The 26,451-nt window shown below is 42.6% G+C and overlaps 1 protein-coding gene across 4 annotated transcripts in view; it reads right to left on the bottom strand.

Moving 5' to 3' along the window:
- The window catches only part of MAMDC2 (MAM domain containing 2), a 179,271-nt gene continuing 152,820 nt past the window's right edge, over positions 1 to 26,451 (bottom strand). For all 4 annotated transcript variants that reach the window (XR_011379575.2, XM_089336869.1, XM_089336874.1 and 1 more), the window contains 3 exons: positions 9,767 to 10,026; positions 1,517 to 1,601; positions 1 to 1,380 (listed from right to left, as the gene is read on the bottom strand). Coding sequence is in view for 3 of the 4 variants with exons in the window: in XM_089336869.1 (XP_089192995.1) it covers positions 1,316 to 1,380; positions 1,517 to 1,601; positions 9,767 to 10,026 (410 nt within the window). In the remaining variant the exon portion in view is untranslated. The remainder of the gene's footprint in view (positions 1,381 to 1,516; positions 1,602 to 9,766; positions 10,027 to 26,451) is intronic.

Here is a 26,451-nt window from a genome sequence, read left to right on the forward strand (position 1 = left end):
TTAATTTCAAATGACTTTTTATTGGCTAATTTTATAATTCCATAAACAGCTGTTTGATGCACATATATACAATTTTCTAAACAAGTAAATAAAAAGCAGTAGTTTAGCATATCTGCTTAAATTCCTATTATTCAAAATCTTACCAAATCATTTATTATAAAAAATTTGTAAAATTGTTTGTTTATAAAAATTATTGGGTATGGCCGGCGCCGCGGCTCACTAGGCTAATCCTCCGCCTAGCGGCGCCGGCACACCGGGTTCTAGTCCCGGTCGGGGCGCCGGATTCTGTCCCGGTTGCCCCTCTTCCAGGCCAGCCCTCTGCTGTGGCCAGGGAGTGCAGTGGAGGATGGCCCAGGTGCTTGGGCCCTGCACCCCATGGGAGACCAGGAAAAAGCACCTGGCTCCTGGCTCCTGCCATCGGATCAGCGCGGTGCGCCGGCCGCAGCGCGCCGGCCGCGGCGGCCATTGGAGGGTGAACCAACGGCAAAGGAAGACCTTTCTCTCTGTCTCTCTCTCTCTCACTGTCCACTCTGCCTGTCAAAAAAAATAAAAAAAAAAAAATTATTGGGTATGTATTCATAAACATTTTCAAGCTTGCTTTACAAAAAAAAGTGCAATTTCTATCCATGTGCTCATAGTGACTTTCAAAGGTAGTTCAAAGAGAAAAAAACAAAGGTAGCATTGCCTTGTAATACAGCATTAATTAATACTGACTTACCCTGGGACATTCATAAAAGACCTTTTGTTATCACATATGGTGAAAAGATTAAAAATTAACACTCCATTTCCATGAATAAAACATAGAAAATAAGACTTTATTTTCCCAGACTAACTTGTTAATGAAATACTGCATTCATTCTGCAGATATTACCGACACCCAGCATTATTTACTTCAAAAATATTTATGAAACTTGAAATTCAAAAAAAGCTCACAAGCCCTACTCGCTTCCCAGTACATTCACTGAATGCAGCTCTAAGTGAGCACGTATCACTTCGATTGTGCCCTTTATTTGTGTACTTTAAAATGACTACAGTGTAGTACATTTATGTTTTTACCTGGTACCAAAATTTAGATGAAAGATGTATGCAAAACCAGCAGCCTGTACTTCTAGTAACAGTTGTCAAATGCAAAAAGAAACAAATAAAAAAAGCCCTGAGTCAGGATCATTTTGCACAAATAATGAAGAAGGGTGCTTCAAAGTCATTTTATAACTTATGAAACAGTTAAGGACTGTCCAGTATTCATTTGTTTTGCTTTCATTTTGACCAAAAAGAGGTATGACTTTTGCTTAGTCGGTCTAATTCAGATAATTTCTTAATATTCAATTTCATTCAAGTCCTCGGAATATCCTGATGACTGTTGAGCTGTATCTTCCATTTCTGTCAGGAGATAAACAGAAAATAATAGCTTTCTCTATCTTAGTTATGAAAATATTTGCATGCTATAGACTGAAAATGGATTTTTAATCCAATTATATATAATAAATATAATATAATATTGGAAAAATATTATTACCTGCACAGGGTCCTGCCTGAAATTTCACATCATCGATGGCAATATCACTTCTTATTGACACCCCGCGAATGGCTTCAAAAATTATCTGAAAAAGAATGAGGTTTGGATTTAGAAACAGCATCATCTGATAAAATAGCAGTGGTCAGGTAGATTGAAGCTTTGTGAGCCTTTCCTTTCCCTTAGGGAAAAGGATGCAAAATTAAAAACGGAAATCTACATACTGAGAGCATATTTGGAATTTAAGGAAACACAACCAATTACTGCAGCCTTCGAGATTCAGGTTCCTTTCTTCTGGGGTCTCTGTAAGCTATTTCTCAGAAATACTTACCTAGAAATGCTCCCCGAGGGTGACCTGGTTCCCCACCCCCCACCAGCATCTGCCAACACTCCACCCACAGCTCCAATTTCCTTTGATACTGGTACTAGATGGTCCAATTTAATGTCGCTGATAATACTCATGTATAGACAGAAAACACAATAATGCAAAATATAGTGGTTCACTTATCATGGTAAATCCACAACATCAAAGAGAGACAGTGCAGGGAGAAGCAGGAATTGTATTATGACTTAAGATTCTGAGAAGAAAATAACTGGTCAAATATTCAAAGGCTCACTGGTCAAAGGTTCTAGGAAAAACAGATTAATTTAAGCTCTAAGGCTGCCCCAATGATGGTTAATAACCTACTGAATATTCCATGGATGCTAGTGGGTAAAGAAAATTGTTCAAAAGACACATTCATGCCCGTACTCATTTTACGAACAAATGGCTTCCCATTGAACTAGTTTATGATTTAAATTAAATTAAGAAAGCCCTTAAACCAATTTCATTTAGCTCCCCACATTAAATAAAAAATAAATTGAATAATTAATAAGGTTATGAAATTGGCTTGAAATTAATGACTCAAAAAAGCCTTAATGTCAGACATGTGGCAAAATAATATTAATAAAAATTCTAAGGACACAAGTTGTAAAGGCTAATTTTAGGTGTCAATTGGACTAAGGAACACCCAGATAGCATCATCTCTGGATTAGCCTGTGAGGGTGCTTCCGGAAGAGATCTGCATTTGAGTCAGTGCACTGAATCAGTTTCTCACCCAGTGTGGATAGGAACTATTCAGTCATGTCCTAGATAGTCAAGTCCTAGATAGAACAATAAGATAGAGGAAAAGCTAATTTGCTGTGATTGCTGGAGTTGAGACAGTCTTCTACTCTTGGACACCAGAACTCCAAGTTCTCTGACCTTTAAACTCTAGGACTTGGATGAGAAGTCCTGCTATCACTCTGTTCTTTGGCCTCATAGTAAGGGTCACAGCATTGGCTCCTCTAGTTCCCAGGCCTTGAACTTGGACTGAGTTACACTATCAGATTCCTTGGTTCTTCAGCCTCTATAATCACCAGACAATTTCCCCTCTTATTTATCAGCCTATCTGTATCTGATTGGCTCTATTTCTCCAGAGAAACCTGATTAACACACAACCCCAAATAAGAATCCATATCGGGGCTGGCACTGTGGCATAGTGGGTTAAGCTGCAGGCTGCATTGCTGGAATCCCATATGGGTACCAGTTCAAGTCCCAGCTGCTCCACTTCCAATCCAACTCCCTGCTAATGGCCTGGGAAAGGAGTAGAAGATGGCCCAAGTCTTTGGGCCCCTGCACACACATGGGAGACCTGGAAGAAGCTCCTGGCTCCTGATTTTGTCCTGGCACAGCCCTGGCTGTTGCAGCCACTTGGGGAATGAGCCAGTGGATAGAAGATCGATCTCTCTGCCTCTCAAAAAATAAATAAATAAATCTTATTAAAAAATCCATATCAATGTCAAGGCGAGGGAAAGGATGTCCTAACACTCTATACAGGAGGACAGATCTAGATAGGAGGGCCAAAATGAAAGCATTTTGGTTTACTGAACAACAATAAAATCTGTTTTTTGACTCCCAGGTCTGCAATGGAAGCACAATACACAATACACAAGTCACCTGGAAACATTACATTCAGAAGAGTCTGTGATTTGGCCACTTGATGTCTTCAGTCTTCTCCCTTTTGAATGTCTTTAATACTTCAAGGAAGACCATTTTCTAGCATCATGCTCCCCCTGTGTAGTAACGTCTCTCCCACACTGATGTGTCTGTGTACTTTAGAACTATCCAATCTATTCTGCAGTATCTGTTGAACAAATACTTGTTTGTTTACAGAATAAACACAACAGATGTAGGGCTGTGTGCCCAAGAGCATTCACAGAGGTGCCAGGGGACACTTTGAGACTTCAGGAGCAACACCAATATTCAACATCTTGCAGATACTGTGTGACTACTAGTTCAAAACAATCCTGTTTCAACATTACATTGACCTATATTCCTTTTGATAACATCATATCTTTAGAGAGCTGAGTTTTTGTTTTTGTTAGCTGCTGTATGGAGTTCCATATGAAGTTTAAATATCTATGTAAAGTGAAATGACTAAATCAAGCTAATTAACATATCCATCACTTCCCTTACTTGTCATGTTTATTTACCTATTTATTTGAGAGGGAGCAGGAGAGGGAGGGAAGGAGAGGAAGAGATGGAGGAAGCGGGAGAGAAAGAGAGAGTACATGTGCTCCCATTCACTGGTTCATTCCTCAAAGTCCCACAAGGGCTGTGGAAAAGCTAAGGCCAAGGTTGGGAGACAGGAACACAATCCAGGTCTTCCGTGTTGTGGGCAGGAACCCAATCAACTGAGCCATCAGTTACTCCCCAGGGTCTGCACTGGTAGGTGGCTGGAGTTAGGAGCCAGAAGTGGGTATTGTACTTCCATAAGAGAGGCAGGCATCTCGATCACCATGTAAATCACTAGGCCAAACACTCACTCCCTTTCTTCATTTTTTGGTGCTGAGATATTTGAAATGTACTCTTAGTTATTTTGAAATAAACAATGCATTATTATGGATTACAGTCACCCTGCTGTGCAACAGAAATCAAAATTTATTCTCATTATTTTTTAAAAAGACTTATTTATTTCAAAGGCAGGGTGACAGAGAAGGAGAGCCAGAAAGAGATCTTCCATCCATGGGGTTCACTCCAAATGGGCCACAATAGCCAGGGTTGGGTGAGGCGGAAGCCAGGAGCCAAGAACCCCATCTGGGTCTCCCATGTGAGCAGCAGAGACCCAAGTACTTGTGCCATCATCCAGATGCAGCAGCAGAGAGCTGGATTGGAAGTGGAGCAGCCAGGAATATAACCAGGCACTCCAATATGGGATGCATGCATCCCAAGCTGGGCCTTAACTTGCTGCACCATGAGGCCCGCCCCATTCTTACTATGTGAAACTTCATAGCTCTTGACCCACAGCTTCTCATTCCTTCCCTCTGCACCCCTCCCTACCTTCCAACTCAGCCTCTTGTGCCTACGATTCTACTCTGCTTTTATGAGCTCAGCTTGGTGTATCCTTATCACATGATCTCATGTGATGTATTTTTGGTTCACGTTTTCTGCCTCTCTCTCACCAAAACACACTCCAAACAAATGAGAACTTCATATGTTACATGCATGGCAGTATCTTTAACACCTAGAAGAGCGAATGGTCAAAATTATTTCTTAACATAGATATTTTGCCTTTAAAACTACAGGAGCACAGTCTGGGTGGCTGAAATGGTAGAATATCAGTTCTGCCCTGGTGATAGGAATTAGAGAGTGGGGAAATTTCAGAGGCAACATATTTTTAGAAACAGTGATTATAGCCGGCGTCGCGGCTCACTAGGCTAATCCCCCGCCTTGCAGCGCCGGCACACCGGGTTCTAGTCCCGGTCGGGGTGCGGATTCTGTCCCGGTTGCCCCTCTTCCAGGCCAGCTCTCTGCTGTGGCCAGGGAGTGCAGTGGAGGATGGCCCAAGTGCTTGGACCCTGCACCCCATGGGAGACCAGGATAAGTACCTGGCTCCTGCCATCGGATCAGCACAGTGCGCCGGCCGTGGTGGCCATTGGAGGGTGAACCAACGGCAAAGGAAGACCTTTCTCTCTGTCTCTCTCTCTCACTGTCCACTCTGCCTGTCAAAAAAAAAAAAAAAAAAAAAAAAAAAAAAAAAAAAAGAAACCGTGATTATATCTTTTACATGTTGGCTCTTAAAACTCTACAAAAGCCTTTCACATCATTGGTCAATTGAACCCTCAGTCTAACTCCACATCAGCATGGCATGAATTCCTACCTTACTATGAGAATGTGGGAGTCAGCTGGCAGAGCATGAGGTCACCGGTGATCATGACCCCCAGCTGAATGAGGATAGCATGGAACTTCTATGGGGGAGGCATGTAGAGCAGTGGTTTAAGGTAAAAACCCAGGAACCAGGCAGCTCTGGGTCTGAGTTCTCACTCGATCACGGCCAACTGGACATTTACTTTTCTCCATCTATAAAATGGGGCCATAAAATTGACGTGGGGGCTTGTTTTCGGCACAGTGGTTAAGACAGCCCTTAGGATGCCTGCATCCCATATCAGAGGGCTTGGATTTGAGTCCCAGCTCTACTTTAAAAAAAAAAAATGATTTATTTGAAAGATAGCATGATAGGGCCAGCGCTGTGGCGCAGTGAGTTAAAGCCCCAGTCTGCAGTGCCAGCATCCCATATGGGTGCTGGATCGTGTCCTGGCTGCTCTACTTCTAATCCAGCTCTCTGCTATGGCCTGGGAAAGCAGTACAAGATGGCCCAAGTCCTTGGGCCCCTCCACCCACATGGGAGACCTGGAAAAAGCTCCTGGCTCCTGGCTTTGGATCAGCACAGTTCTGGCTATCACGGCCATTTGGAGAGTAAACCAGCAGATGGAGGACCCCTCTCTCTCTCTGGCTCTACCTCTCTCTGTAACTCTGTCTTTCAAGTAAATGAAATAAATATCTATTAAAAAAAAGATAGCATGATAGATGGAGGCAGAAAGAAAGGAGAAAGAGACCTCTATCCTCTATCCAGTGGTTTACTCCCCAAATGGCTGCAACGGCTGTGGCTGCACCAGGTGGAAGCCAGGAGGCAGGAACTCCATCCAGGACTCCAACATAAGTGGCAGGGGTGCAAGCACTTGGGCCATCTTCTGCTGCCTTTCCAGGCATGTTATCAAGGAGCTGGATTGGAAGCAGAGCAGCTGGGACTTGAATCGGCACTATGATAGAGGATGCTGGCATTGTAAGTGGCAGCTTAACCTGTGGCACAATGCTGGCTTCCCAGCTCCATATCTAATTATAACTTCTTGCTAATGCACATCCTGGGAGGTAGCAGGTGATGGCTCAAGTACTTAGGTCCCTGCCACCACACGTGGAGACCTAGATTGAGTTCCAAGCTCTCCTGGCTTCATCCTGACCCAACCTCCTCAACTATTGTGGGCATTTGATATGAGGAGTGAACCAGCCATGGAAGATCTCATAGCCTGCCCTCTCTCTCTCTCCCCCTCCTCTTCTCCTCCCCTCCCTCCCCTCCCCCTCCCCTCCTCCTCTCTTTCTCCCTCTGTCTCTGTCTCTGCCTTTCAAATCCATTTTTTATAATTTGAAGAAAAGAGAGTGATAGAACTTACGTACAGCTCTTAGCATTGTAAGTGTCTGGCACATAAAAGTTGGCCAATCTATGTGCACAGGAGTGCTGTCTGCATTTTTTTTAGAAACTGTGATGTTTGGGCGCTACTAACTCAGTCTGGCCTCCCTGAAGTTGTTGGGGATCCCCGAGGGAATCATTATGCCCAGAGGAGAAGATTCCTACCTGTTCTGTTCTAAGCCAAAGGGGCCATCTGGAGTCTCCCTTCCAGACTGTGAGCTGGAAATCTCCAGGGCCTTCCTGCATCCTTTGAACTTCAACCCCCCAGGAGGCCACGCCAGATGCCTCTCTACTATGTACTCAGAAAACATTTCAAATGACCAGCTACCCAGCAAGTTCCAAGGGAGGAAAGCCCTGTGCCCAGACCCAGGGCTTAGATGCTGAGAGGCTGCTGTTCCCCAGAATTGACCTCTTGGAGCACGTGTGTGTATGTCAGCCTTACTGGGGAGTTCTATCAGTGCTCAGGCACCATACCCAAAGAGTCAGATTCATGTGGTCCAACACAGAGATTATCTGTAGCAGGTGAGACTGTCACCTGGAGAGTTTATCAAAACAGATCTCTGGGGCCCCCAGGATCCCTGGAGTGTCTGACTCAGTGGGTCTGAGGCAGGGCCTGAGAATCCGCATTTCAGGAATTGTTGACACTGCTGGTACCTGGGCCACACTTGGAGAGCCATGTGAAAGCAGTATCCTAACAGCTTAATAGCGTCAACCAATCCTCTCCAAATGATGGTCAATTATGTTAGTACATTTCTGAATGATCTACTTGCCTTCTGTAGACAGATATTAAATCACTATCAAAATCATTCCTGGGACTCTCTGTTAATTTTCACTAAATTTCTCAACAATTTATATGTGCCACAATAAGAGTCTTTTTCTGGATAATGGTACTTCTTGCCTCTGTCATTTGCTCTTTATTTTTTTAAACTTCATATTTATTTATTTTTAGATTTTTATTTATTTATTTGAAAGATCTACAGAAAGAGGTGGAGACAGAAAGAGAGGTCTTCCATCCACTGGTTCACTCCCCAAATGGCTGCAACAGCTGGAGCTGAGCCAATCAGAGGCCAGGAGCCAGGAGCTTCTTCTGGGACTCCTACATGGGTGCAGGGGCCCAAGGACTTGAGCCATCCTCTGTTGCTTTCCCAGGTGTATTAGCAGGGAGCTGGATGGGAAGTGGAGCACCAAGAGTCGAATTGGCGTGCATATGGGTTGCCGGTGCTGTAGGCTAGGGCTTTAACCTGCTGTGCCACAGCCCTAGCCCCTCATTTTCTCTTTAATAATGTAGCACCCTGGGCGGCACTGCACCCTGGCCACCTGAACTCCGGCAGCTCCTGCCCATTTAGAAATACAGAAAACTACTTTTGGTTGTGGGGTTATGCAAACTAAAGCTCTTATTTTGGACACTAAAGCTCTTATTTTGGAAGATTTGGGCTTGGATCAGCAGTCAGTGATTAAAGCTAAGGAGTGCCGGTCCAGAAGGTTGATCAGCATCTCCAAGGATGACAAGGAAGCTGGGCTTTTAATTGAGGTCATGCTTGAGAATTCTACAAAGCAATTGCAAGAACAGCCAGGCATTGGAAGGTTATCCCATGGAGCTTTCTAGAGTTTGGTTCATGGTAGGCAGTGGAACCTAGCAGCCATTAGATAAGCTGCCCTCTCAAACAGGTGGGCTGCTCTGCCTCGTCTACTGGAATCTAAATGTGATCTTTCCTGTTGGTTCCCAGATTCCCTCAAGATTGAGATTGTCTAGGATGGAGGTCTTCTACAGCTCACTGGAGAACCCCTGTGGGGGATCTAGGGGCTTGGGTTCAAGACTCTCAGTTTCTTCTGCAACAGTGTAGTAATGCAGGCAGAGGCCTCAAACACTCATTCTGGGCTGGGTGTTCAGCCTAGCAGTTAAGACGCCAGTCAGCACACCACATCTCACACGGCAGTGCCTAAGTCTGACTCCCTGCTCTGGCTTCTGCTTCCAGCTAACTGCTACTCTGGACCCTGGAAAGCCACAGTAGATGGCTCAAGTAATTGAATTCCTGCCACCCATTTAGGAGACCTGCATGGAGTTCCAGTTTCCTGCCTTGTGCTCCAACCAGTCCTATCAGTTGTAGGATTTGGGGGAGTGAACCAGCAGATGGATGGGAGCACTCCTTTTGTTTCATTCTCTCTCTCTGCTTCTAAAATGAATGAATGAATGAATGAATGAATAGGGTTTGAAGTTGACTCATCATTAACCTTCCTCCAACTCTTAGTTAAAAAAACAAAAAAACTTCACTCTGACCACTCACACTGTTAAAAGAGGCTTAAAACCAAAGCCCTCACACATATGCGGGTAATGAGTAAAAGCTTTAGTTCCAACAACTATTTAATTAATACCATACTCATTTAGAAGAAAGGAAGACTGCATTTTGGGGATTTGCAGGACACATGGAAATATGCTTACAGTCATAATGTGATACACTTTCATCATTGAATCTCAAAAGAACAACCAATAACTTCATACATAAACACCCGAAGCTCTCTCTTCCCATCTAATTTCTCATTCACTGCTTAGATTTAATCTATAGACTAATTATGCTTGCTCTTAAACTAACCCTTGACCATGACCCCGAAAAAGAACAGAGCATTCTCTTTAGCAGCAAGAAAAAGAAAGAATCCCAAGAAGCTTAGGTGCATGGTTTCCTTTGCTTGATATTTCTCTTTGGCTTACCTGGTGTTGCCTCGCACAGCTGTATTCAACCAGTGCTCGTAGCCAAGAAATGCTCTGTTCACCTCTTCTTCTCCATAGCAGGGACTCCTCATGGCCTCCGTCCTTTTTCAAGTAAACACTCAGCAGCCCAGTCCCGGCTCCATACATGTGATAGAAAAAGGTCAAGCAGTGCTTTCCGGGGACACCTCGCAGAGGCCTGGACGAGAGGAGTGCTTTCTGTCCGTACACCATGTGGGAGGCCTCGATGTACATGTAGTAGCCTTCAGAGGAATGCAAAAGCAGGGAATTTTAAAAAGGACACAAATACTATTTTCTTCTTTCTACCCTGACACAGGATTTGGTAATTTTTGGGGAATATGTGTACTCCAAGAAGAATAAATCTATTGCAAAAATTAGGTCATCAAATGTTTTTAATCTAATGGCTTACCATTTAATATGGAAAAGGTAATTAATGTACCAGTGTTATGCCACTGATTTGGTGATTAATACATCAGAATTTTTCCTACTAATTCATGGAGAGTACTCTGAAGTTTGGGGCACTGGATGAAGGGAGATTTTGGTTTAGTTGGGGGACCTAGGGCCACGTCTTGACTGTAATATTTATTATCTGTGTGATCCTGGATGAATGAATTATGCTCCTGTACTAATACTCCTTATTTAAAAATAAAAGTTGATAATATCTGTGCCACAGGGTTCTGAGAATTAAATAATGTGTGACATATACCTGCAGGAAATTCAGTTTCCTGAAGTTTTGTTATGTCACTTTTTTTAGTCTTGAAAATGTATTCTTTAACATTTTAAAATTGCCTTTTCAGTTTTTATTTTCTACATTTATTATTGTTATTTTAAAAATGTGCTGATTTTAGGCAGCAGCAGGATTCATCTGCATATTAGTAAGACATTGGTGGCTGGAGCTGGCTTCCACTGGTTCCCCAGAGGCTACTGTGTGCACCCTTTTCCAGGCACAAGTGGCTTCACATTGGTAGCTTGAAGTGGACCATGATGGGAGTTTTTACACCATAATAATTACTGACAAATCTACCAATCAGCATCCCCTCCCCAAAGAGAGCCAGTTAGTGTGAAACAGTTGCTATCATGTCACTGAAATGACGCTATATATGAATAGTAACATGAGAGAGCCTTCCTAGAGTAATGTACTAGTAATACAATTCCATGTCCTTGGGATCCATTTTTAAAAAAGCCGTGAACTCTACATCAGTAGTCCTAACCTTTGATTACTTGTAAAAACTTGAAATTATCTCTGCTAGAAAAAAATTACACAAAAAATGTTTGCATGCGATTGTACTATCTTAGCTATAGTGTTGCTGACAACATGTTTGTGACCCTTCAAAAACCATACATTAAGGCTCCAACCCTCATGCAATAGCATTTGGAGATGAGACTTCTGGGAGGTAACTACGGTTAGATGAAGTCCTGAGGGTCAAAAAGAGGTTAGTGTCCTTGTAAGAAGAGACAGCAAACAGCTTGTCTTCTCTTTCTAGGTGTGCATATTCTGAGGAAAGGCCATGTGAGCCTGCAAGACAGTCACCACCTGCAGGCCAAGGAGAGGCCCTCCCCACGAACCGCATCCATTAGCACCTTGATCTTGAACTTTCCAGATTCCAGAACTGCGAGAAAGAAAATCCTATTGTTTAAGCCATCCAGTTTATGAGAGATTGCATGGTAGCCTGAGTGAACTAAAATATTTGGCAATATTGATTTTTTAAATGGTATAAAAATAATCTTTACAAAGTATCATGTCTCTCATTATTTCATTCAGAACCTAATGGCCAAATTAAGGAGGACATAAAGAGATTCAAAATAACACCTGCAAATGCAATAGCTTCATAGCACATCTTTCTTTAGTTGGATTTTTGTTTTGTTTTGTTTTATTTATTCAAAAGACAGAGTTACAGAGAGAGGTAGATACAGAGAGGGAGAGGTCTTCTATCTACTGGTTCACTTCCCAAATGGCCATAATGGCTGGAGCTGAGCCAATCAGAGGCCAGGAGCCAGGAGCTTCTTTTGGGCCTCACTAGACACTGAATCTGCTGCACCTTGGTCTTGGACTTCCCAGTTTCCAAAACTGGAAGAAATACATTTCTATTGTTTCTAAGCCATCTACTCTACCATAATTTGGTCCAGCAGCCTGAACAGACAATGACACAGCCTCTTCCTGAAACTTCTCCCCTTTCTAGTTGCCCAGGCTGGAAACCTGGGAGTCACGCACCTTTCCTCTCCTTCTCTCGCTCTCCATACCCAGGCTCTCAGGAAGTCCTGTTAACTCTACCTTCAAAATACATCTAGAACCCAGTCACTAATACTCTCACTGCCTCCATTGCTACCACCCTGGTCTAAGCTACTCTCATTCCTCACTTGGATCACTGGAGATGCTTTCCAGCTGTCTCTCGGCTTCTATCTTTGCCCCCTACAATCAAACCTCAACAGTACCCGTGGTGATCTTTATAAAATGAAAGCTGTATCTTCCCACTCTGTTCAAAACTGTCCACTGGCTCAGCATTTCCGAGCAGAAGCTGAAGTCCTTTAGGACTCTGTCCAGTCTCCCACCCGCCCTCTTATTTCTGGTTTCTGTTATCTTGCTGGCCTGCTACATTTTTCCTTACTCATTCCGTGTAGGTTGGCCACCCTGGCCTCTGGCAGGTTTGCTGCCACCTCAGGGCCTTTGCATGCACCAATTGTGGTTCTTCCCTCAGATATTCTCGGGTCTCACTCTCTTGCCTCTTCCAAGTGTTTGCTCAGATATTACCTTTCTCAGTAGGCCCATTTGGACAACACTATTTTAAATTGCAGATTCCCTCCGCAGTACTCTTCATCCTTAAGCTCCAATTTATTATGTTTTTCCATATCATTGAATTGCCTCACTAACATACTACATAACCGTGTGTGTGTGTGTGTGTGTGTGTTGTTTTCCCCATCTAGAATGGACAAAGGTAGAGATTCCTCCTTTTTTAGTTCACTGCCATGTCCCCAGTCATTGAACAGTGTTTGAAGCATAGTAAATGCTCAATAAATATTTCTCAAGTGGATGAATGAATGCATTTTCTTTCACAGCTTGAAGCCAAGGTCACTCCAAGTGTGTGAGGTTCTTGGCCATAATACATGTGCTTCACCAGAATGCACCAAGGCAAAACTAGAGCAAATCCAAATTTTGATGAACTTAAAGTCTTGTCACAGCAAATGCCCTCAGGCTAGCTCCACATCATCTGATGTATTTACGGATTTTTCTAAATAAACTCACATAAGACAATCCTTTACCTTTATTCTTTCATGATGAGAAAATAGCTATACAAGAAGCACATTCATCAATGAAAGGAACCTTTATTGGACTTTCTATTCTTTAGCATTTTATAACTTAAGTTAGGTCCAATGTAAGAAATGACAGATGTATTATCCTAGCACGGGATATGCTTAATTTAATTCCATGGAAAATAAGGCTGCAGCATGAAACCGATTATGGCATGTGACCTAATTATGTACAAAGGAATCCCATGCTACCTTATATATTGGCACAGTGGACTGAAATAATACAATAGTACATATTTAAGCTAAAAATTTTTCTCCAAAAATATTTTTAAAAAATTTATGTATTTGAAAGGCAGAACAACACACACACAGAGATACACAGAGAGATTGATCGATCGATTGGTTGGTTGATTTTATCTGTTGATTCACTCCCACTCCCCAGATGGCCACAACAGCAAGAGCTGGGCCACACAGAAGTCAGGAGCCTGAACTCCAGTGGATGCCTTTCTGGGGCACTGACACAAGTCTATTTTTTTTTTTAATTAAGTAATTTTGGCCTTTGCAAACTTCCTTGAGGTCATCATACGTATTTTGAGCACAGAAGTTCTGTGGGCAAAACCCATGTAGTTATCTAGGCTAATATCCCTAACTAAAAATAGTTGTAACAAATTTGTCAACTGCTCAGAATTTGCCTCTCTGATGCACAAATTATTCCTCTTGATTATCAGGTTTTTTCTTCATAAGACACTTCCTTGTCCCAGAAAAGATCAGAGAAGCGTGGAGGGCCAGTGGGCCTCACATGTGTTTAGCACACAGAGGAAAGCCTTGAGTGTTGACAAGTTTTGCCACATTACAGCTCAAGCACGGTCTGGCTCAGCAACAAAAACTCTGGATGGGTGCCAAGCGGCGCAGCACTGCCAGTTCAGACTGGCTCATGGGTCCCTCTCAGAGGGATTATTAACCAGAGAAAACAAGCTACTTTCCTCTGTGGGTCATTGTTTGGCATTCAGGATGGGGGTTCCCAGGGATCTACTGGGTGATCAGAGCCCCACCTGTTCTTTGCACAGCAACTGTGATGTGTTGAGAGCCACAGATACACACTGCAGCCTTGATTCTGAACTGGGAAGCAGCTGTTCGTCCCGTCTGGGGCTCTTTTTGCAAGGCTGGGAAGGAGCCCCAGCAGCCTGCAAGAAAAGGCTGTGCGGAATGAACAGCTAGCTGCATTCAAGTGAGCTCCGAAAGGATTCCTACTAACCATAGCGGGAAAAGACAGCAACATGCTGGGAAGAAAAGTGGAGAAAGATGTCTCTTAAAAATTGCTCTTTTCTCTACTTTTAAATGATTTTAAAAACTTGTCATACATGGGGAGTTAATATTTGAGTATGGAGTTTCAGTTTGGGAAGATGGAAAAAGTGTTGCCAAACAATGTGAATGAAGTTAGTGCTACTGCATTATGCTTTTACATCTGAAACGGGGTAAATGGGGTCAAGACTCTGTTTGTGACACCCACACCAGAGTACCTCGGTTTAATACCGGGCTGTGCTCCTGATGGCAGCTTCTTGCTAATGCCGACTGCACAGAGCAGCAGCGACGGCTCAAAGTGATTGATTCCACTGCCTACGTCCAAGACCTGCATTGAGTTCCTGGGTCCTAGCATTAGCCTAGACCCAGCCCTGGCCTTTTAGAACATTTGAGGAGTGAACCGGCAGATGGGAGCTTTCTCTGTCACATCGTCTGTTTTTCTCTTCCTCTCAAATAAGTAAATAGAAAAATTTTTTAAATCAAATGGTTAAAATTTTGTTATGTATAACTTACTTCAATTTTTTAGAAAAGATTTATTTATTTGAAAGGCAGAGTTATGGGAGAGAGGAATAGATAGATAGATAGGTAGGTAGACAGACAGACAGATAGATAGATAGATAATTCAAGTGGTTGATCTTCCATCTACTGGTTCACTCCCCAAATGGCTGCCACATCTCAGGGCTGGGCCAGAACTTCATCTGTATCTCTAACATGGGTGCAGGGTCCCAAGGACTTGGGCCATCTTCTGCTGCTTTCCCGGGCATATCATCAGGGGGCTGGATTGGAAGTAAAGTAACTGGGACTCAAAGTTACATGGGCTGCCAGCATTGTAGGTAATGGCTTAACCCACAGTCCAGTAATGCTGCTCCATCCCCATTTTTTTTTTTTTTTTATAAAAGACTTGTCTTGTCATAAGGTTAAGGCATGTGGCACAGCAGTTAGTATACCACTTGGGACACCTACACCCACATTAGAGTGCCTAGTTCAAGCTCTGGCCCTGTTTCCAATCCCTTGGAAGACAACAGTATTTGGGCCTTTGCCACCATGTGGGAGACGCAGACAGAGTTCCTGACTCCTTCAGCCCTGCCTAGCCCTAGCTGTTGTAGGCATTTGAGAAGTGAATGAGTGGATGGAAGAATTCTCTCATTTCTGTCTCTGTCTCTCTCCCCGCCTTTCACATCCGAGACATTGAAGAAGCTGGTTATGGAAACCTTCTGTGTGTAAGCAAAGAGTGGCAATACCAGATACTAGGATGATGAATAAATTACAGTAAGACTGAAGGACGCTGGAGGAGGTAACGAACTGTAGCTAATTTTCAGCTGGTTACAAACTAGCTGGGATGCATCATTATAAGTCTGGATGTCAACTGCCAACATTCTTAAAAGGTAAGTATTCAAGATAGACTACTATTAAATTTCACCTTTGTAACTACCACATTGAAAATATAGCTTTGAAATTCTTTCATCTAGCAGCACATTTTTATACTAAATTTCATCATTACATAGCTTATTAAATTATTGCTATTTCAACCACACAAGAAAGGAATTTTCTTGGAAATGAAGACTTCTACCTTCATTTAGGTGCATGTTAGAAGAGAATATAAGCCGGCGCCGCGGCTCAATAGGCTAATCCTCCACCTAGTGGCGCCAGCACACGGGGTTCTAGTCCCGGTCGGGGTGCCGGATTCTTTCCCAGTTGCCCCTCTTCCAGGCCAGCTCTCTGCTGTGGCCCAGGAAGGCAGTGGAGGATGACCCAAGTGCTTGGGCCCTGCACCCCATGGGAGACCAGGAGAAGCACCTGGCTCCTGCCTTTGGATCAACGCGGTGTGCCGGCCGCAGCGCGCCAGCCGTGGCAGCCATTGGAGGGTGAACCAACGGCAAAAGGAAGACCTTTCTCTCTGACTCTCTTTCTCACTATCCACTCTGCCTGTCAAAAAAAAAAAAAAAAAAAAAAAAAGAGCGAATATAATTTTCAGAAAAGGATTTACTGAAATACTGAACTGTACCACAAAAGAAAAGGATATTCTCTGGAAATTGTTAAGAACATTAGCAGCTTTTCTGGGATACAGTAGATTGGAGGAGAGAGGACTGTGTGACTTATCTATTCACTTGGTGGACTTGGTGGGTAAGGAAATTTTACTATTGATGGCATTTTCTCACTGATTAGATAGTTATCTGTTGATTTGTTTATTCCATTATCATTGACTCCAGGTCATCTACAACAAATGTTTACGAAGAATTCTGACACTTTAGCATCAAATAAATGTCAATAAAATCGCAATGGCCAATAAAACCTTGGAAACTGGTGATGACTCATCTTTCTTGTCTTATAAACATTAAGCATCTGCTGCAGGAAACTTTATGATTCTGCCAGAAAATTACTAAGTAGCTATGGCAGGAAGTAGACAGGCAACCACTGCAAAGTCCATCCCCCCTTGTTGCAAGTCACCATCTGTGTGTCACAAACACTTTAATTATTTCACAGAAGCCAAATGGTGAGGCTAGATTTCTTTTCTTTGTTGCTCCACTGAAATGATTTTTCTACAAGTGTTTCCCAAATTCTAGTCATACAAATGCCACCTTCATAGTTTTGCCTATCCACATACTACTGTACTGTTCTTCATTTAGTATTTTCATTTAAATAGATTTCATTTTATTACTTAAATACATTGATTCAAAAAGGAAATTTGAAAATAGAAAGCTACCTGTTAAGATGTGAAATAATGGTGTTGATATACTGGTTAATATTTTTCTTTTTTTTAATTAAAGTTTTATTTATTTGTGTGGAAGACAGAGATAGAGAGAGACCTTCCGTCTCTTGGTTCAATCCCTAAATGGTCTCAACAGCCAGGCCAAAACCAGGAGAGAGCAGCTTCGTCTGGGTTTCCCACATGGGTGCAGGGACCCAAAGACTGGGACCATCTTCTGCTGTTTTCCCAGGTGCATTTGCAGGGAGCTGCATCGGAAATGGGCAGCCTATTGGGGATGCTGGTATTGCAGGTGGCAGCTTAACCAGCTATGTGTCACAATACTGGTCCCAGTATTTTTCTTATACATGAATATTACCACCAAATTTTAAAATAATTCAATGTATTTCCTACTTGAATTACCTCGTGGTAGATGTAATGTACTTTGGGAAATAATGCTTTAATGTTTTCTATTAAACCTTCTGATTTCTATGAAGTCCTTTTACTTGTAGTCATAAGTCATGATTTTCTATTCTAGAGAAGCACAAATGACATAAAACAATGAGTCCAGGAAAGTATCCAGGAGATAAACAACAGCTTTTGTAAAAGATTAATTGATTACAAAAACAGTAATGCCATTCATTTTAGTGGTGCTTATATAACAAGTCTCTTCACAAATAAAATCTCAAATCTCAGTTAGCCATCACAGGAACCTTAAGAGATTATTATCATTGTTATCTTTGTCTTATGTACAAGGACATTCAGATTCAGAAGAATTGTATAACCAGGTTCCAGGTTCTGTAGGTAGCTGTGGGGAGCAACTGGGAGCAACTGGGACTAGACTAAGTTACTGGAATTAAGACTTATTCTATGCATCTGCTCTCCCACAATATGGCGCTGGGAGAGGAGAAAACAGCTTCTACACAGCTGCCTCCAGTTCAACCAATAAACAGCAGGACCTGCTCCTGATTGGAGGAGAGCAGCGTACTCGGCGTTGTGGGTAGCAGAGTTGGGATTGGTGGAAGAGGACTATAAAGGAGGAGAGAGACAACATGCACCAGGAACATCTAAGGGGAACATCTATCTGAAGGAACACCTGTGCAGCCCCCGAGAGAGCCGGCCGGCGGTGTGCCGCTCCCCCGCGGAAGTGGGGAAAGTGGCTAGGGGGAACCGCCCTTCCACGGAGGTGGAAGGGATGGTAGCCAACCTGGGAAGAACCAGCAGCAAATCCGGGAAGGGCCGAGCAGACAAAAGAACAGCGCAGGGTCCTGTGTCGTTCCTCCACGAAGACGGGGAGCGACAGTAGCAAGTGACAGGGACAGCTTATTGTTAATACATTGATCTTTCCTCCGAACTATATCATGCTACAGTCTAGAATTTGGAAAGGTTTACAGCATAGCAGTTGGTAAATTGGGAACCGTAGCTCCCTTAGAGTTGCTACATATTATGTTTGATTTTGATTGACATACCTCTTGATACCTGATATATTTACGATGAGGCTTTTTTGAGCTCTTTTTATTTAATGGACCTATACTGACCGATCATTTAATGTGTTTGTCTATAAAACAAGTTTATATGCCTCTCCTCTTTCTTTTGGCTCCCTATAAGCATTCTTCCAAGTGCAGATTAAGAGGTTACAGGAATGGGAAATGAAAAGCAAGAATGCAGTCTACAAGTACAGATAAATCTTTTCAAAGTCCCAGAATGCATCACATTAATTCAAAAAGGGTTCTGTGGCCACTGGCCCCAGACAAATGCCCTGCAGTCATCAAGGAGAAAGATACTGTGTTGCTGGTCCTGAGAATGAGTCTGTTAGTATGTGTAGGACAGGAAGCTCTGCCATTTTTGTATCCTGCCATCATGTATTTCCTATATTGAACAGCATACATAGAAAAGGTTGTTGGGACCAAATGCAATAAGTCAGCAGTACAGGTAATAGGAGATTTCCTTTTTGGATGTCATTTCATTATTGTTTAAATTGCACATTTAATCACAGGCCAGCTTCTTGTTTGCTATCCCATGATCCAAGCAGCTAACAACCAAAAGTCCTGTGAATGGGTTTCAGGGTTTTAATATCTGAAACACATGTGTTACCTTAACTGATCTACAAGATCCTGTCTCCAGCATCCTAAAAATCTATAAATTAATATTGATTTTATGAGTCAATTAAATTTTTATATTATGTTAAAATATATCACTTGTTGAGAAATTTCAGTGACATTCAGCAACATTACATTTACTATATATGTCACCCTTTTTTTTTTTCAAATGAGGTTATTGTCAAAGTGACTTTGTGGTAACTGGCTATAAAAAGCATTGACAGCACTTTATTGCTATGATAGTTAACAGAGATTCTTTGCTTGACTGAACTTTAGTCAGGCTCCTAAATTTCTTCCTAAGGCCATATGTGCACATTCTTATAAAATTCCATTTTAGCATGGACTCTAATTCAACCTAGGAGACCCTCTCACCCTTATCATATGACTACCCTTGATATGTGATCAAATTTCTCATCTTCCACAAGACACCTGATCACCCTGGCCTGTCTTCAGCAAAGATCCCTTCTCCTGGACGTTACCTCTTAGTAATTTTCCATCTTCTGACCCTCATGAAACTCTTTGATTCTAAATGCCCATTTGTTCATTCCATGTTAAAAGTTGAGCCCGATCTCTCTCCCACTAGTAACTCCCACTGTAGTGGTTCCTATACCTGTCACAATGGTCTTGAATAGTCTGTCTTACCATGTTTTAACAAGTATCACTAAATAATTTTTTTCTTTAACATTATTGTTATTTACTCAAGATGCAAAGTTCTAGAGGGAAAGAAGTAGAACATGACATGCTATCTTGGGAAATATACACTAAATGTCTATATAAGTGTAAATTTTAATATTCTCCTCCTAATACTCCCCTGCCAAAGAATGGACACCTTGCATTATCATAACCTCAGATCCAGTAAGACCTTGGGTAGAACTCTCAGAAAATATTAGCAAAAGAATACAGTTGTAAGAGGCCAGAGACACAAAGCTCTCATTCAAAACATTATGATTGGTTGGTTTGTAGTATAGAAGAGCAAAATGCCTTCAAATTTTGATTATAATAATCATGTTCTTAAATAAATCATTCCTGATAATAAGATACCAGAGATGTCCCTTTTTGGCTATATTGATAAACCCATAGAAGACCTACACTCTGTTGAGAAGACATAGGAAAAAATGGATTTTTTTTTGAACAAAGAAAACATCTGCTTTGAAACTATCAGAGAGCTTCCAAGCAGCAAGAACTTGATGGACCTAAGATCTCAGAGCAAACAGAAGGAAGATCAATGAAATGAGCTCAACATTCTTCATGCTGCTTTCCCTTCGAGGCACTGCCCTGCTTGTTTCAGAAGCTAAGTCAATGGCAGCTGTCAAGTGGTAGAGGCACCAACAAATCTCCATGGGTTGGGAAGACAGTAACTGGAGCTGAGGACTAGCAAAGCAGCCAGGGCTTTGAGGGCCACGTTTTGGGGAAAACGGAGCACAGAAAAGAGAGCCCATCACTTGGCCATGGGGTGTTTGCCACATTCTTAACTTGTACAGGCTAAGAATCCAGGAAGCCAAATGCAACACAAAACGGCAATTTCAGCAATCTTATCAGTGAGAGTCACAGAACCTGAAGTTTAGGACATTCTGAGGAGCACCCCAGAGCATATTCTTGGGGAACCGGAGAGAGACTCAGACAAAGCGAACTAGAACACTGCCTCAAGTTAGCTCAGTTCTGATTCGACTGGAGTGACCTGCTCCACTCTGGTCACCTGTTTGCAAATAGGTTGACTCCCCTCTGGAGGAAAACACCAAAGGCGCCCTAGAATTCTTTATCCACAATATCTGGTGTTCAATCAAATTCATCGGACATTTCAGGAAACAAAACCTAAGTTAGGGGCTGGGAACAGACAACAGAAACAGAACTTTTGGTTACCCACAAAAGGAGTTAGCACATAAGGGCTGTAAAGTCAGTATCATTAACAATTTAGAAAAAGGAGTACTAATATGTTCCAGAAAATAGATGGTAGAATGGAAAATTTCACCAAAGAACTCAAATCTACTGAAAAGTGAAAAATACAGAGCCTTAGGCATGGAGAAGGGACCTCTGAAAATCTGCTCCCCTGTAAGAGCACTGAGGATACTGTCAACAAGGGTCTAAACCAACTTTTTCAGAACTCTGGAAATTAAAGGCTTGCAACAATCCAACAGTGTTTACTCAAGGAAAAAAAAAAATAACCGAAATTTGCAAAGAATAGTGTAGTCTTCACTTGCCCTAACCCCATACCCATCTCTCTTACTGTAATAGAATCAGAAACCAATAGCTTTATGAATAAGGTATCTGTGAATAAACAGTAGCCCAGCAGCCACTGGAAGGGACAGAACAGGTCTGAAGCAACCCAAAAGCCCCATTCCCAGATAAGTGGCATTATTTGACTTGTTTGGCAGATTAACTGAAAAGCTCTATTCGTAGGGCCTGTTTTTATTTAATGTATGATGATCTAGTGATTCCAACAGAACACAATAATGACATTTATTGTGTGGCTTCTCTGAGTTTTTCTCCTTTTAATTTTTTAAAAAGTGTTTATTTACTTTAGTCTACTTGAAAAGGGGAGAGAGAGAGAGAGAGAGAGAGAGAGAGAGAGAGAGAATCTTCTATCTGCTGGTTCACTCCCCAAATGGCCACAACAGCCAAGGTTGTGACAAGCCAAAGCCAGGAGCCTAGAACTCCAACCAGATTTCCCATGCAGGTGGCAGGGGCCCAAGTACTTGAGCCATCATGTGCTGCCTCCCAGGATGCACTAGCAGGAAGCTGAATCAAAAGTGGAGGATCTGGGACTCAAACCAGCACTCTAATCTGGGATTCAGGCATCTCAAGTGGCGACTTAACCTGCTGTGCCATAACATCTACTCCCGAATTTCCCTTTTTAATGCACCTATTTGGACTGACCACCAAATATAACTGACTGTAAAACAATTTTGTATATTGTCCCTTCTGTTTCTTCTGCCTGTATGTGTCCTTCCACATGTAGACTGACAGGTTTCACGGGTGGAAAGTGAAAATGTAGAATTTACTTAGATATAACTTGACAAATGCTTTATCTCAGGTCTAAACAAACTGCCCACTGCCTGTATCTTTGAAGCTAGGCTGCTTCAAACATTCCTGGATTGGCGTCTGCAGAGTCACTTACCACTCGTGTAAATACAACCCAGAAATGAGGGAAGAGTGGGTAGTCAGTGATGAATAGTGAAAACACCTCTGACAGCTGTGGCTTGACTATTAGTTTGGGTGACCCCAAAGGCTCATGTGTTCAAAGCTTGGCCCTCAAAGTTGTATGTTAGTGATTAATGTATTTATATTAATGGTTACTGAATTAAGGATGAAAACTTAATCCAATTATGGTGTCTGAAGGTGGAGTCTTTGAGAAGTTACTGGATTTGATTAAGTTGTCACAGTGGAGAGCCCATGATCAAATCTTGGTGGCTGTATAGGGAGGGACATCAATGAGTGTGCTCCCCGTCTCTCTGATCCCTCTGCAAGTGCTCCCCCGTCCTTCAGCCTCACCAAATGCCTACACTGATGGGCAGCCCAATCTTGGACTGTGAAGCTTCAAATCCACGAAACATCCTTCCTTCACAAGCGGCCTGTGGCTGGTTGGTGGTGTAGTAATGAAAATCTGATGGCCACTGAGGCGTGAGCCTATGGACATACACTTCTCCTTCTCCTCCCCTGGGGATGGCCCTAACACACTTTTATTCTTCCTTTCTTCCTTTCTTCCTTTCTTCCTTTCTTCCTTCCCTCCCTCCCTCCTTCCCTCCTTCCCTCCCTCCCTTTCTTTCTTTTGACAGGCAGAGTGGACAGTGAGAGAGAGAGAGACAGAGAGAAAGGTCTTCCTTTTGTCATTGGTTCACCCTCCAATGGCCGCCGCGGCCGGCATGCTGCGGCCGGTGCACCGCGCTGATCCGAAAGCAGGAGCCAGGTACTTCTCCTGGTCTCCCATGGGGTGCAGGGCCCAAGCACTTGGGCCATCCTCCACTGCCTTCCCAGGCCACAGCAGAGAGCTGGCCTGGAAGAGGGGCAACTGGAAAAGAATCCAGTGCCCTGACTGGGACTAGAACCCGGTGTGCTGGCGCCACAAGGCGGAGGATTAGCCTATTGAGCCGTGGCGCCGGTCCCTAACACACTTTTCAACATGGTTCCCAGTTCCCACAGGATCAACCAGATGGATATGGCAGTTGCCAAGCCAATAATGGGTTCTGGAACCAGCATTCTGTCCTTCCCTGATGTATTGCCTATGTCCCACGCTCCTGCTCTTTGCCATTGAATCCCTGTGTATACTGCCTGCATGCAAGTCTACATCTTAGACTCCCCGTCCTCGAGAATTCTGTTGATAGCATCCTTCGTATCAGCCAAATATTATCACTTGGAGTTCCTGAAAATTGCTAAACTGCTTAGTGGCTCCATATTTCACACCTTCTACTCCCTCATCCAGAAATGTGTCCTCACTACCATTCATCCTTTAAGGCATTCCCATGCTCCTTTCTCTGTGGTTCCATCATCTCTAATATTTATTATATGCACAATTTTGAGGTATTTGTGCATTATTTGGTGCATAATGCATAGGGAGTACTCATGAATTTTAAAGTAAATAAAGATCTCAGGGCCTCTGGACTATGTAACACCTAAGATTACTCTCAGTTCTAAGATGTTTGACTCCAATATACATGTAGCTTCTGATACCAGTACCTTTAATAAACATATTTTTTTAAATAAACAGATATTTTAAAGGTGCCCTTGTTTGTGTGTGCTTTGATTTCTGAGTGGGTAACACCTGTCACTTTACGACCTGAAAGCCAACTCAGCAGTCTACATAAGGCTCACATCATGAGAGGCCAGGGCAAGAGGAAGCCACCTTTTGTGAGACATACGACATCAGTAGGTATGTGGGCTGCCACCTTGGAGTTAAAGTCACAACAGTGGTAAATAGATAGTAGCAATAACTCAGACAAAGAAGAAAACTGAGATGCTAGGCATGTCCAAAAACATCGTTGGTTTGAATATAGCCTTTCCAAGAGAAGACACCCTTCTCTTGTGCAAAGAGTCTTAAAGTGAGATGAGGCCATTATGCGAATTGTGCTTTTCATATGTAAGTTGTCACAGCTATTGCGGGTCATGTGTGATCTCTTAGATTGGGCAGCCCTGGTGAGGCAGTGTGGACAGACAAACCTGAGATTCAGCCTCCACTCTTCCAATTACTACTGTGTGGCCCTTACTTCTTTCTCTCTCATTTTTTTTAAAGATTTATTTTATTTATTTCAAAGTCAGAGTTACAGAGAGAGAGGTAGAGCCAGAGAGGGAGAGAGAGAGAGAGAGGTCTTCTATCTGCTGGTTCACTCCCCAAATGACCGTAACGGCCAGAGCTGAGCCAATCTGAAGCCAGGAGCCAGGAGCTTCTTCCGGATCTCCCATGTGGGTGCAGGGGCCCAAGGACTTTGGTCTTTACTTCTCTAAACTCCCATTTCCTCATCTGGAAAATGGGAACTTTCCCTTATCGGACAAGTTGTTATAAGGACAGAAAACCCCTCATTGTAGGATCTGCACATGGCAAATGTTCAAGAAATAGTTGCTAGCTCTATTATTAATTCCCCAGTGAGATGATTTTTAAAATAACTACAAGGAAAAACAAACACCTACCAATGGAAGAGGGACATAAGCCTCATCCACTCTAGTTCACTGCCCAAAAGCTAGAGGAAATCAGAATTCATCCCTTGTCCCTGAATCCCAATTCAGTCTCACACCAACCCCTGCTTTCTTCCCCAGGTTTGGAATCCAAATTTGGAAAACCTGTATGGAGAAGCTCACCTCTGCCAACCACCCCCCACTCCTACCTTTAGCCCACCTAAGATATAAAAAAGCCCAGCCCCTGGGGTCTGGACCCTCTGCCAAGTGCTCAGTCTGTGTGCACGCTGGCAGTTGGTCATTCACCTCTGCAGATTTATTTTCTTTGAACAAATTTGGTCTGGCTGCAAGTTTGTATTCTGTCTCTTCTCTGTTCTGCCTCCTTTTTCTTATACCTACAACTCAGTGCTGTAAGTATTCTGGGCACAGCACAGCAATGTTTGTTTTCCTATTTGATTGGTTGTGCATCAGAATAAAAAGAAAACTGACAAAATATTTTATTTGGTTAGAAAACTGGAAGGTGCCTTGAGAATCTTCTGAAAATTTGCAATGAAACAGATGAAGTAAAGAATGAAGAAGACAGATCCTAAAAGTAATTTCCTTTAAAAAAATTAAAATTCTCTATGTTGCACACCCAAGAATTCTACTCAACATGTCAGGTATTCACTCAGAATAAATACTGAACACACTAAGAATTTGTTGCATTCAATTTTTGCTATAAAGTTTCACCCCATCCAGCTGAAATATCCCTTTAAGTTTTCAAAGAGACCATGCAAACATAACCACATATTTTCTTTAAACAAAGTCACACCATCTTAGCTAACATATATCCCCATAATCTAGGAATAATATAAATAAAAGAGCAGAATTATGAGTAATTTAGTACCTAATACATACAGTTTGTTAGATTTTCATATGGTTTATGTACTTGGGGGAGGGGAGGCAGAACATGATCTACAAGTCAAACAAGTTCAGACAATAAAGTTATTTTAGCATGACCAGGACAAGGGCTAGGTTGCCAGCTGCTTGAATTGACTTTATTCCATTCCTTCACTGTTCAGCCCATTGTACTAACTGCTGGGTGGGTGTCTATATGGGTTGAATGAATGTCTTCAAGGCACACGTGTTGAAATCCTAACCCCAGCACCTCAGAATGTGACTGTAATTGGAGTTGGGCCTTTAAGAGTAATCAAGTTAAAATGGGGTTGGGTTGGCCCTAATTCATCTGACTGGTGTCCTTCTCTAAAGAGAGACATTCTGGCTCAGCAGAATGTCATACGAGGGCAGGGCAAGAAGGCCACCATTTACAGGCCTAGAAGGAACCAACCCTGCTGACACCTTGTTCTAGCCACCAGAACTCTGAGAAAATCAAATTTTTTTTTTTTTTTAATTTAAGCCACCCAGTCTGTAGTATTTTGTGATAGAAGCCCTAAAAAACTAATACGGAATCCAAAGACCTGCCCTTCAAGGTACTGATAACCCAGTAGGGAAGGTAAGATGGCTACAAACATAAGAAGGTTAAGTAGTTTGATGGGACTGGTATGGAAGTAACTATGGTAATAGCAACAGTCACTGCCATCAGTGCTAAGAAAGCCAAGGGAGATGAGGTCACAGAGATAAGGAAAGGAGGGGAAGGAGTATTTTTATGGAGTCTCTACTTCTTAGAAGGATTGTGAGAGTGACTTTTATGGTATCATCAAAATTAATAACCATTCTTTTCAGTCTCCTTT

Source organism: Oryctolagus cuniculus, chromosome 1, assembly GCF_051225735.1.
Source record: "Oryctolagus cuniculus isolate XC-2025 breed Fujian yellow rabbit chromosome 1, ASM5122573v1, whole genome shotgun sequence".
Classification (NCBI taxonomy): domain Eukaryota; kingdom Metazoa; phylum Chordata; class Mammalia; order Lagomorpha; family Leporidae; genus Oryctolagus; species Oryctolagus cuniculus.